This window comes from Rhagoletis pomonella, unplaced genomic scaffold (genome assembly GCF_013731165.1).
Source record: "Rhagoletis pomonella isolate Grant_MI unplaced genomic scaffold, Rhpom_1.0 Rhpom_scaffold_00006, whole genome shotgun sequence".
Lineage (NCBI taxonomy): Eukaryota > Metazoa > Arthropoda > Insecta > Diptera > Tephritidae > Rhagoletis > Rhagoletis pomonella.
The window spans coordinates 11,544,790-11,557,581 of record NW_023458560.1 but is presented as its reverse complement, the minus strand read 5'-3'; the positions used below and the strand labels follow the sequence as shown (position 1 = coordinate 11,557,581).

General features: G+C 46.9%; 1 protein-coding gene across 1 annotated transcript in view; it reads right to left on the bottom strand.

Moving 5' to 3' along the window:
- LOC118740406 (protein split ends) overlaps positions 1 to 12,792 on the bottom strand; it is a gene marked incomplete in the record, with an annotated part of 189,286 nt that overhangs the window by 26,054 nt on the left and 150,440 nt on the right. Inside the window, 6 exon segments of the mRNA XM_036471928.1 lie at positions 1 to 7,582; positions 7,665 to 7,810; positions 7,877 to 8,479; positions 9,024 to 9,953; positions 10,459 to 11,495; positions 11,562 to 11,882. Coding sequence (XP_036327821.1) covers positions 1 to 7,582; positions 7,665 to 7,810; positions 7,877 to 8,479; positions 9,024 to 9,953; positions 10,459 to 11,495; positions 11,562 to 11,882 — 10,619 coding nt within the window.

Genomic DNA, 12,792 nt, shown 5'->3' with positions numbered 1-12,792 from the left:
TTTGTACTGCTTTGCTGACTTCCTCGGCATCTTCTTCTGGCTGCAGCGGCTCGTTCGTCGTCTCGATAGCCTTCGCAGCAATTGCGGCCTCTTCGTCTGGCTCGGGCGCTTCGACATTAGCACAGTCTGCAGCCAAGTCATCCTCGAGTGTATCATCTTGGAAAGAGTAGTCAATATTAGACGAATTGCCGAAGCTTTCGCCCAATAGTGCAGATACAGCACTTTCTGTCTCTTCTTGTGAAATGGTGACTCGAGACTTTGTGTCTTCTGTCTTATCCATGTGTTTGGCGACAAGATCTGGTGGCGATTCTATCGGAATCTTCGGTTCATCTGCATTTGCGTCTAGTATAGATGCATTGAACTCTACCGAAATGGATTTTACGGCCGACTCACTTATCTGCTCATCCAGTTTGCCATCAAAACCAGGTATGAAATTTTCTGGCTTCTTTTTCGCCGTCGTTGGTGTGCCTGCAGTAGAGGATGCACATCCTGCTGAGTCCATAGATGTCGCTGCCTCCGCAGTCGCGGAAGGTGACATCACGTTAACGGTTGTTGTTGGCGTGGACGCGACGGTAACAGCTGCTGGTGTAAGCGAACTCACAGGAGACGTAGTTGTATCATAGGAAATGGAATGAGACCTTTCGTTTGCAAATGGCGTTGCGCTTGTAGTCGGTGTCTTTGGTATTGGACTTATTAGTCTCTTTTCGCGCATTGGCGATAAAGATAGCATGTCTGTGGTTGGTTTGGATGTGGTCAGTATTGGTTTACCACTCAAATCAATATCGTCGTCTGTCAAGCAAGGTAAACTTGGCGACGGTTTGCAGATAGGCGACTGTGCTGTTGAATTGGAGTTCTCTTCGCTCTCATCATTGCACATTTGCTTTTCCATTTTTTGCAGTTGCTTGGCGTTGGCCGAAATGACATCAATCGAAAGCTTTCCCGCGGAAGGCGGAGGTGACATTGCGGTGTGCTGCGCGGCCGCAGACTGTTGTTGTGGTTGCAAGGAAACTATCGATGCACTAGACTCTCGGCGTTGGTGATGATGCTTCTCTTCCTTCGATCGCTTTTTCTTTTTCTTCTTTTCCTTGCACTTGATGTGCAGTTGCGGTATGGCACCCGACTGTGATTGTGTGTTGGCTGAGGTGTTTAATTCGGCAGCGTCTGTTTTATCTCGGTGCGGAGCATTAGAGTCATGAGAATTCTCATCGCCATCAGAAAAGCGGAACACATCGGTCATATCGCTACGGAAGGTTGTGGCGGTAGAGGGAGTGGCATCTTCAGTGGTTTTATTGTCAGAGTCTTCCATGAGTTGTGCCTCCAAAGCGCGCCCAGCCTCGTCTAGGTCTACGCTGTTCTCATCATCGATTTGATGTTTCTGTTGTTGCAGCGCCGAGAGGGCATGTTGTTCACGTGACTTCTCGCGCTCTTTTCGTCGCCTTTCCCTTTTTTCTTTTCGGTGGCGTTCACGATCTATGTTGCCGCCAACACCTTCCCCGCTTACAGGCACCTTCTGCTTGTTCTCCTCATTCTCTTCAACAGTGTGTGATTTTGGTGTGAGAGGATCTTGTTTATAGGGATTCAGTGCTGCGGAAACGATGGGGCCAGTTATGCTGGTGGACGATGTTAAAAGGCCGTCATAATTGGCGTCTAGCGAAAACGTCGAAGTCATCTCTTTGGACTCGGTGTCTGTAAATTGAGACTCTTCATCCGATATTGGCCCGAATATATCCTCCATCTTTTCACCACTGCGTTTAGCTGTTGCAGACTGGTAGTTCGTCGTCTGCACTGCCGAATTTGGCGCAGAATCCGTGAGGAGCGCTGCCGATGCTACCGGCAAAATCGTCACCGATGCCACAGTTGACGCCGCGGGCGTTGCTTTTCCCGTATTGGCGGTGGTTGTATTCAACATTCGCGTGGTATCGAGGCTCTTTGTCTTTTTCGACTTCTTCAAGCGATGCCGCTCTTCCTTGGACATCTTGTCAGAATCTATGCTGGCGCCACCATCACTCATATTACGCATCTTCTCCCTCTTTTTTTCCCTGCGCTCTTTGTGACGCTTCTTCTCGCCCAGGGGTACCTCATTTGCGCCATTATTGGCATGCACAGAAGGTGTTGTTGGTATAGACGCGCACTCGCGTTTCAGTTCGTCGAATGGATCGTATGGTGGCGATAGTGATGTCTTTACCTTGCTCTCCGGCGTACTCATGAAGTTCATTAGCTGAAAAGAGCCCGGCGTAAGTGTGACCAAAACATTTTTGGCTTCGACTATGTTCTGCGTCGTTGCCGTGACATTTGGCATTGCAAACGCATTCTTCTGCCGCTTCTTGCTTTTCTTGTGCTTCTTACGAGATTCGGGCGAGCAATGTTGCTGAACCTTCAGTGAAGATTTCGGTGACGGGTGCTCAAGGGTAAATTCGTAATCGGCGAAGCGTTTAAATTCTTGCTTGATATCGACTGGTGGTGGGCACGAGTCTTCTTCTGTTTTTATACAAGGCTTCTCTAGCTTGACACCATCACTAATTTCTGTTTGGGCTTCTGATTGCTCGACTTCCTCCTTGATCTGCATTTTAAATTTGTTATCACGATCTTCGTCATCTGTCAGCTCCCGCTTTATTTTCATATCTTCGACAGGCTGCGATTGCGATTCGGAATCGGAGGCGATGCGTGTTGAATGGGAATTACGCTTGGTCGAAAGGCGTTTGCTTGGCGACGACGCCAGCGACTTGCGTGAATTCGCCTGTATTTCGTCTTCAGAGCTGTCTTCACCATCATCATCGCATAGCCTCATCAGCTTATGATGTAGTTTGCTGCGGCGTGCTTCAGCCTCAGCTGTTGTGGTCGAGTCAGAATCTGAAAACATGCGCTGGGGATGTGAAGAGGCTTGCGAGCTACGACGTCGACCGCTCATATTTGTGCCATCGTCTTCGTCGGAGGAAGAGGTGAGATTTGTCTGATTACGGGATTTATAGGAACTGCTGCCACCGCTGCGTTGATTGCGTTCTTCGAATTCAGAATCCGAGTCGCCTTCATAGCTCGTTGAGCGCTTCTTCTCCTCGCGCTTGGCACGTGATTGTTTAAGTTGTGTGAATTTGGCTTTAATTTTCTTCTCCTCTTCATGCTTTTGCATGTTTTTGCAGGAGCGCGCCTTAACCTTGTCATACATCGAAATGTAGGGGCCTTCATCGGGTATGTCGAAAATCGAGTGCTTCTTTCCGTTATTTGCTGGATCGTCGGAATCGTCCGAGTCGCCCGAGCTCATTATCACCCTGCGTGAAGGGGTCGCTTTGGTGTTATTACCCGGGCGTTGTTGTGCTGATTGTGGCGGTGCCAAGGCAAGACCTTCGTCTGAACAGCGTGAAGACTTTCGTTCGGCACTTCTTCGACTCTCCTGCTTTAATTTCAACATCGGCAAGGTCGATTCGCTGCTGTGCGAGCCCGCAGCCGATGCTCGTCGGCTTGGATTGTGCGGGTGCTCTTCATCGGTTAGGTTATTGCCAGGTGCTGACACTAGAGACTCTGTGGTTGAATGTCGCTTGCGCTCGCGATGTTCACGCTTACTTTTGTGGCGCGCGTGGTGGTTTCCGCCGCTGGCACTGTGTTCGCGCTGCTTGCTCTTGTTTTGGTTCGAAAGTTGCAGCAAGTCTTCGTCGCCGCTGGAATTCAACGGATGCTTGATTTGGTAATGAACTTCGCCGGAATCCCTGTGTTCTTGATCCGAAATGTTTTCGTGATGACTTGATTTATCTGTCACCGGCAAGGTGGCCAAGGGCGAAGTAGTCTTTTCCTCAGCAGTAGTTGAGCTGTGGTTATTGTCCTGACCTTCTTTGTTGGTTTCATTCGTGGCGTTGTTGCCTTGCTGTTGGTGCATTTGTTGATGTCTGTGATGTTTGCTGCTTCTGTGCTTATTTGAATGTTCTTTGGACTTGGTTTTTTCCTCGGAACATGCAGCTGCGTGCAACGGTAAATTAACACTGCCAGTATTGGTCTGATTTGACGATCGTTGATGATGATGTTTTCCGCTGGACTGCTTTGTCGTCGGGTCGAGGACATGAGAAGTTTCCTTTGCAGGCTGCCGATCGTTTATTTTGGTCGCGGTACATGAGGCATTTATTGTGTGGTGTGTCTCGATGCGTAAACGCTTAGCTGGATCCTCGCTTATTGTTGTGTGACCACTAAGATTTCCGTGGTTACTATCTTGTGAGCTCAGACGTCGTTTAGGTTGTCGTGTTGGCGAGTTTCGTGAAGACTTTCTGCTCCGATTCTTATTAGAAGCTTCGACGACCATGGGACTCTTTCCTTCATCCACTGCATTCTCTTTATTATTCTGGTGATCGGTGTCATTGCTCTGCGGAAGGAAATCGCTTGTGGATTGGTTATTTTTGAGCGCTTGTATTTGGTCGACATCGTGTTTGCTGCTCGATTCAGATTTTTTTCGTGAGTGCTCTCGATGCGTATCCCGCTCAGACCGTTCCATATCGATGTGTTCGACTTCTTCTTGTGCTCGTTCGCGATCTCGTTCACGGCGCTCGAGCTCACGATCTTCTTTCAGCTTACGCTCACGCTGAAGCTGCTCCTCTCGTTCGCGATCCTTTCGCTCCCATTCTTCGCGTTCTTTTCGCTCACGTTCGCCTCGCTCCTTGCTCTCCTCCTCGAGCTTTTCTTCATGTTCTTTTCGCTCACGTTCCTCTTGTTCTTTGCGTTCACGTTCTTCACGCTCACGCTCACGCTCATCATGCTCTCTGCGTTGACTTTCTTCACGCTCCCTGCGCTCACGTTCTTCACACTCCTTTCGCTCGAGTGCTTCACGTTCTTCTTTTTGTTTGCGCAACTCTTTTTCGCGCTTCTCACGTTCCTGGCGGTCCTTTTCTTTTTCCCGCTCTTTTTCCCGTTCCTTGTTTTGTTTCTCTTTCTCTCGTTCTTTCTCAATTTCACGCTCTTTCCGCTCCTTTTCCGTTTTCTCACCATCCTTTTCGTCACATTCACTTGAATCTTCCTCTACTCGCGGCGTCGAAGCTACTGAATGTTGTGAGTTAGTTGAGTTTTTTCTCCTTTCAGACGCACGCTCTGCTCTCAAAGAGCGCTTTTCGTTCTCACTGCGATGATTGTGTTTGTGTGAGCCCCGTTCGCTCTTCTTCGAAATGGACGGGGAACTAGACTGTTGTTTCGAATGTTTCGTGGTATCCTCTTCGATTTTCGCACTTATGGTCGTGGAGGAGCTTCTGCTTAAAGCAATTGATGCCCCCTCCGCGGCTGGTGTATGCGCATTCATGGGCTTAACTGTACCAACATTTGTACTACCGGGCACGGAGACTGATTTGGTCAGCATACGGCCGCCGTCGACTGTACCCGCAGCAACACGTTCACCCACATTACTACTACTCAATGGCGCCCATGGTACACTAAGGCTCTTAGTAATAGAATTCGCCTTTACTCTTGTAGTACTGGTTGGTAGGGTGCTCGTTTCTGATGTAGTTACTTGCGTTGGTTTCGATTGTGGCAGGTCTGAGGGCGCAGGTCCAGCCGGGAGAGCCGGTTGAGCAGTAGGTGGTGGCGCTGCAGTGCTCGGCAACGGCGGGTGGCTTGGAAACGGGTATTGTAAACCTTTCATAGCTGCCGCCGAGCTGGAAGCAGAAGCAATGCTTGAAACGCTGGTGGAACTTGTTGTAGTTGGGCCGGCATTAGTTCCAATCGCTGCATTAGCTGTTGCCAATTTGGCTGCACACGGAATTAGCGGTGTTGCCACAGTACCACCACTCACCGAAGGCGAAGGTGATGGACTGTTATATGGTGATATTGATGCCTGTGGAGAATTCATCGGTGAAAGACTGCTCAATCGCTGCAAGAGTGCACCCGATTGTTTCGATAGTGAGACATTTGAAGCGTTTGCAGAGTTGCTTCCAACTACGGGCGTCTTCGTCGCGGCTAAATTGGGAAGACCCGGCGAGGTACAAACTCCAATAATGTGCTTCGCCTGTTGTGTGGCGTCCGTAGATGGCTCGTACCACTGGTTCTTCTTCAGTCGCTGTAAGTCATCATCAAATATGGATTTCTTCGCTAACACTGATTTAACAATCTCCGAGGGTTGCATCTCGTTGACATCGAGATCAGGAAGCTTATAGCGTGACGATATCGACGAGCAACCTGTGTTGACAATCGCGTGATGCGGCCCCCCACTAATCCCATGGTGTTCGCTTCCTCGATGCGTTTGCCGAAAAAGTGTTTGACTATGGCTACCAAAGTCGTGACGTTTTACAATACTCGCACTGGCGCTCGGACCACTAGTACCGCCAGCGATCTTTCCCCCAGTACCACCAGACCACCGTTCGTACATTTCATCAAGTGTACGTATGCGCTCTTCCAATGAAGGGCTACCACTAGACTGGCCGGGAGCATCAGAATCACTAGAGTTCGAACTAAGCGATCGTGGTCGCAGCGGGCTTATCATTGTCGCACCAGCTGTACCAGTTGCAGCTGGATTATAGTGTGCATGCGCTGGGTGATTGTGGCCGTGGCTATGTTGTTGGTGATGATGTTGATGCGGACGCCAGTGTGAGGAGTATCGAGTAGATGGACTGTGCAAGGGAAACCCTGGTACAAGGGAGGAACCTGAAGATGCTGTTGCCGTCATCGCCGCAGAACTATGACTAGAATGATTACTGCTGCTCAAATTGGTGTTTGGCAATATGTGCGTGCCGACGCCGCTGTTATTCGCCGCCATTGACGACGAGGAGAGCATGCCGCTACTGCTGTGATGATAGCCTGAGCCGCTGCCAATACCGTGACCTGAAGCGCTCGTCTGCCCCGTCACAGTCTTGCGATACTGATGAAAAAACTGGATGCCGAATTTCGGCAGCGGTAACACCATCGGCTCATGTCGGCGGTCACGTGGCACGCGCCGGGGATCGCTAGGCAACACTTCGGGTCTTTCATCGCAGAGTGGGGTACCTGGACGTGAGCCGTCTGCGCTCTCACCGCCGCTAGCTTCGAGTGAATGATGGGAATGTAATGGATGGCCCCGCCCTCGCGAGATGTGTTGATGATAGTCGTCACTGCCAGCGTTGCCACTACCTCCCGCGTTGTTTGAGAGGCCACCACATGGCGCTGTGGATGTAGACGAGGAAAGCGTATTGCCATTGCCGCTGCCAATATTACCTGCCCCTGTAACACGTCGTCGTTTACAGGCTAACGAATTCGAAAGCCCGGTGCTACCAGAAGTGCTCAAATGGGTAGGTGGATGGTGGTGATCACTTCCAGAGCCAGTACTACTCACGCTGCCTTGGCGGGTAGAAACGGATCCTGAGCCACCAGCCCCCAGCATCGCCGTTAAATCAATGGACGGTCGGCGAACCGGTTGCTGCTGACATGCTTGCTGCAGTGTGTGTGAATGCGAATGCGCGTGATACTGAGATTGGTGGTACTTAAGACTGGGATGATTGTTGGTGTCTGAAAGGCGGCGCACTTCACTCTTATGTTGTACGGCTGTTGCCGAGGCCTCATATACAGGAGCATCACAGTTGGAATTTAGGTTACTTCTATTTTGATCACTAGCATTGTGCCTTGTCTCCGACAAGTGCGACTGAGACTGTAAATAAACGGTAGATAAGTTTGAGTTTGTAATAAATGTTTTCAATAATAAAATATAAACAAATAGATCTTCAACATACCAATCCACCGCCAGTGCTCATGGAATGATGATGATCGATTTTGATGCGCTTTCGCGGACTCACTATACTTTCATCACCACTGGACGGGCATTCTTCAAGTTGCTCTAAAAGATGGGAACGTTCTTTTTGTAGAATTCTTATATCACCTGAAAATGGGTAAAGGAAAGACGCTACAGCATCCATTGGAAGATAACGAACTTTATTTCGATTACCTTTTTGTTTCGCAGGACTTTTATCACAACGACGGCGACCACTGCTGCTGTTCACCGTCACTTCAAGCGTTTCATTTACCCGTTCGTTCGCACTTGGTGCTGGGTTAGCTGCGTTGGCGCCGCCTACAATGGGGCCCAATCGCGAAAGGAGTGGCGAGTCCGAACGCAGGCCACTGGTGTTGCCGCCCGCCGAATATACGTTCTGCGAGGTCGCATCTTCGTCGTGTGAGGCAGCCGAACCTTGACTAAATTCGTCATAGGAACGGAATCGGCGCGTATCCAAGTAGTCGTAGTCTAGCGTATGCCGTGAACTGCGGGATCCACGACTTCGAGCTGGCGTCGAATTTCCCGACATCGGTGCGTTCTGCGGCACCAACGAGCTGCTTGACGATGTCGAAATACTTACGGCGCTTACGCCGGCGACAATCGCCGATGAAAGCGCAGGCGCGCCAATTGTGGCGGTTACGCTAGACGCACTGCAACTGCTGCTACTGCCAGGGGTATTGCTGGGAGAACACCCATCGTTCGAGTTCTGATGGCGACTAAAGGACGGCGCGCGTGATCGCGATTGTGATAGCGCGTCGTAACGATTAAATCGGTTACCTGAAAATAAAAATTAAACATTTGGTTATATTTTAACTACTGAATATATGCATATATAAATTTTTTTCATGAAATGGTAGATGGATTGGTTCAGTCACACTATTTTTTAAGAAAATTTGATCATAAGGATCAAGTATATACCATAGCAAGCACTTAAAACTATCAAATCATAACGAATTTTGTGTAAGTTCTGTCCAAATAAAAAATGTTTATCCCAAAAATAGTCAATTAGGTATAAAAAAAGATATATTAAGGATATACTACTTATGTGTGTTGAGCCACGCCCACTTGTCAATGTGTATGAAACCAATTGTTATAACGTTTTTGAACTATTGGTTTAAAGCGTACATTCGAATCGAATCAATTTAGTTACTGTCTTGTCAAAAGTTATAAAAATAGGACATTCAGACAATCATTAGCCCTTCCATTCGAAATAAAACATCGCATATAGGAGGATTTATCTTTCAATTTTGTCTACAAATCCAAAACAGTTTGCTTAATTGTTCGTATGGATGAAAAACTCTATTTTTAAGTCGCTTCGCACCTGCATTCTGTTTCTCCAGCTTGTCATAGAACGCATCCTGGCATTCGCGTGAAGCAAAATCCACTTGTAATCTTCGACCACGCAATGTTGCGCCGCGCATCTCCTTTACAGCGGTCTGCGCATGCTGTATTTGGTCGTACAGCACCAGCGCCAGATGCCGCGTACGGTCCAAAATCACTTTCGTCACAGTGCCGTATCGGGAAAAATGCGACTGCAGCAAGGACTCTGATATTTTCTCCGTTACACCGTCTATCCAAACACAATTTGTTGGCATCGATTTTCCAAACCCAAGCTTAATTCGGTTGCTTCCAAGATGTTCGCCGTCCATTTTTCGCATAGCTTTTACCACCGATATGATATCCGAATATTGACAGAAGGCATACGCTTGTGTACCTTGTTTCTTGATATCGATTTCGATGATATCACCGAAACAATCAAAGTGGCCACGCAACTCGCTGGCCGTTATCTCTTTCTCTAAATTACCAATAAAGAGAGTTCGCGTCGATTTAGGATGATACTCGTCCAATTCGGCTTCATAGGGTCGGAACTCGTTGTCTTCCACATCATAACCCTGGTAAGGTTCAACTTCTATTTTGCAACCGAAAAAGAGTTTATCCTGTGAGACTTCGAGGGCTTTTTCCACGTCATCTGCCTTTTTGAAGCAAACTAGCGCATAACGCTCCGAGTTCTGTCCAACCACTTTTACCCAAGTGACTTTGCCATGCTTTTTGTACTCATGAAAGAGACCATCCTTCAGGGATGTGTCTGAGGAACGTGCGGGTAAATTGCGTACGCAGATAGCAAGCGGGCGATTGTCTTCGGAATGAACAACTGGGTTTACTGGGTTACCCACTGAGCTACTGCCACTGCTACTGCTGCTGCTGCTAGAGTTACTGCTGACATTGCCACTGCCCGCCATTCCACTTGTACCTGTTCAAAAAAACAAAACCAACACAATCATAATTATTTATTGCAATATTATTTTAGTAAAAAATAGAGGAGCTCTAATTTTTGAAGAATACCATACCGCAAACTTCATACATACATATGTATCTAACACACCCGTTTTATTTCTACACATTACATAAGTAGGCGTGGTCCGTCACTTTCAAATAAAAATTCGGAGAACTTAACTATCCTGAATGCCTTCCTAACTTTGTTTTAATAAGACTGCCTTCCTTATCGTCTTTCCGTCAAATTCGCAATATATTTTAAAATAATTGTTCACAAAATTTTGAAGAAATTAGTAACTTCTGTCATAAATATATATGTTTGCCAAAATGATCTGCTTAAAACTAGGTCATATCAAATATACGTGTGGATGTATGTAGCGCTCATATATTTAGTATATATATATATATATATATATAAATAGCCATCAGAATAAATGGTGCTGAATGAACTTAAGAGATTTATTGACTACCACAATTCATACCTTGTGGCGGAGTCGTAACTGCCGATTGTACATTTCTCGAGCTGTTCGCTAATAAGCCAGCAGATCTGCTCGGAATAGACTCACTGCCCGTAACTGGACTTGATGCATGTGAATGTGATGAAGCGTTTGATGAAGAGCTCTGCGAGGAACTATAGCTACTGGGCGACCGCGAGTGCGAACGGCTGGACGACGTCGTGCTTCGCCCATGCATATGGTCTGCTCGCGAAGTGTGTTGATGACGCGGGTCTTTTGCAGACGAGGTGTGTGGGGAGGTGATGCAACTACTGCTAGCAGCAGGACCGGGACCAGCGGGGAAGGTGGTGTTTTTATTGCTGCCAGTTGTACAACTAAAATGCTGGCTTCTAGCTTTCGCAGTTGTTTCGGCTAGTACTGCAGCGGCATTTAGAATTCCACTGCCCTTGCCATTGGTGTGGCTTCCCACAAGTGACTGCGTTGATGACGTTGCAGAAATGAAAGTCCCATGTGCTGACGGTATTGCTATGCTGCTACTGCTTAAACTACTGCTATAACTACTACTGATTGTACTACAACTGCTACTGCTACTATTGTTTGCAATCGAGGACGTTGTCGATGCTGCTGGTGGTGCACCCATTCCCGTCGTTTCCGTCGCCGTGGTCGCCGTCAAAGATATTGTTGACGTATTATTGGGCGATTCAGAGCCAACACGAGGTGACTTTAATTTGTTTAATTTTGAATTGTTTTTCATCCGGGAACTACTAGGCGCTAAAGTTGTTTTTGCTGTAGAAGGCGCCGTCGCAGTTACGTCCGGCTGAGTGCCGCAATAATTGCTCCGGTGATGAGTTGTTAACGTTGCCGCAATTGCCGAATTTATGGAGGAGGCAGGTGTGGTGATTGAGTTTGAGGTGGAGTAAAATATGTGGTTGCTGCTGCTGCCTACTGTTGAGGCGCCGGCATTGCCACTGCCACCAGGACCGTTCGAATTCGTTGCAGGAGCGTCGTACCATGACGACTGCAAAGTGCGGTTATAATTGCTGATGGTGGCACCGTTTGAACTTCTGCAACGTAAAATTGTTATAATTTCCTATAATTCTGATATTTTTTCATTTTTTTTTTCTACTTGCCTCTCGCTTAACTGTGCAGTTGAATATGGTCCATTTTTGTAAAGACGATCACGTGTTCTATTACGATTTTCTATAGTGCTACTAGTACTGACAACTGAATCACCAGAGCCATCAGGGACTACAGAGCTTAAATCTTGTATAGACGACGATGGACTTGACGATGTCAAATTGTTTTTAGTTTGATAACCACCAATATTTCCAATCGAAATGTGATTTGAACGACGCAAATATGATTCGCTATCTGCAGCTAAGCGCGAACTTCGTTCAAAGAAGCCACTTTTCCGTTCAGTGAAATTAGGTGGTGAAACGTCTTCAGTAGACCTAGAATATTACAAAAGGAAAAACAACCACTTGTCATTTAATACCCGTTTTATGCTTGCGAAATCATTTAAAGTGTAGTAATAAAAATTTTCATGATTTCTTTTATGAATATTTGGTTTGCCCAAATCAACTGCGTATACCTTTTCATGTTTTAACCCAAATGGTTATCCACTCGAAATGTAAGAACAAACCTTGGATACATTAATTTTAATTTTGTATTTTTGAGAGTTTAATGCAAAAGGAATCATCAGTACTGTTATTAGAAAGTTTGTGTGAAGCCCAATTATTTAAACAGCGAATCCAAGTTCAGAGGTAATGTTTTTCCATCATAGTAGCATTCTCGTAGTTGAAATTCCATTCGGATTCTGGCATTTGAGGGCGAAGGTGGTTCGTCGCGAATAAAAATTTTCTAAGTGTGCTATACCCAAAAAAAAAAAAAAAAAAATAAGATTCTTGTGACAAAGGCCGTGTGAGTGGGTGCATGTGTGTGCTAACTAATAGCACTTTAAACTAAAACCTTTTTGCGTCGCGTAATTTAACACATAATTTTGCTGCAACAAGCTGGAAGGCAGGTGAGACAGTGTTTTTCATTTTTTCTCATTCATTTTCGGGTGAAGTGCTAAGGAATAAATTCCATAGTGCCTGTTAAAAAGAAAAGAAAGCCGCCTCTTAAGGTGGGCAAGGATAGAAACGCCAAGATGGCGTCGTCGACTTCGTGGTCGGCGATGCCTGAGGCAGAGGCTTCTGCATTTGAGGGCAGTGCGCTGAAAAGACCAAAAGTTTTGGATAATAGAGAGGTGACAAATTTCTATGAGCTCGCCAGCGGTGGAGGGCTCATTCAGATTAAACCTAGAAGTAGTGCCAAAAATGACGTGTGTCCTGAAAAGGGCGGGAAAAATTCAGAAAATGA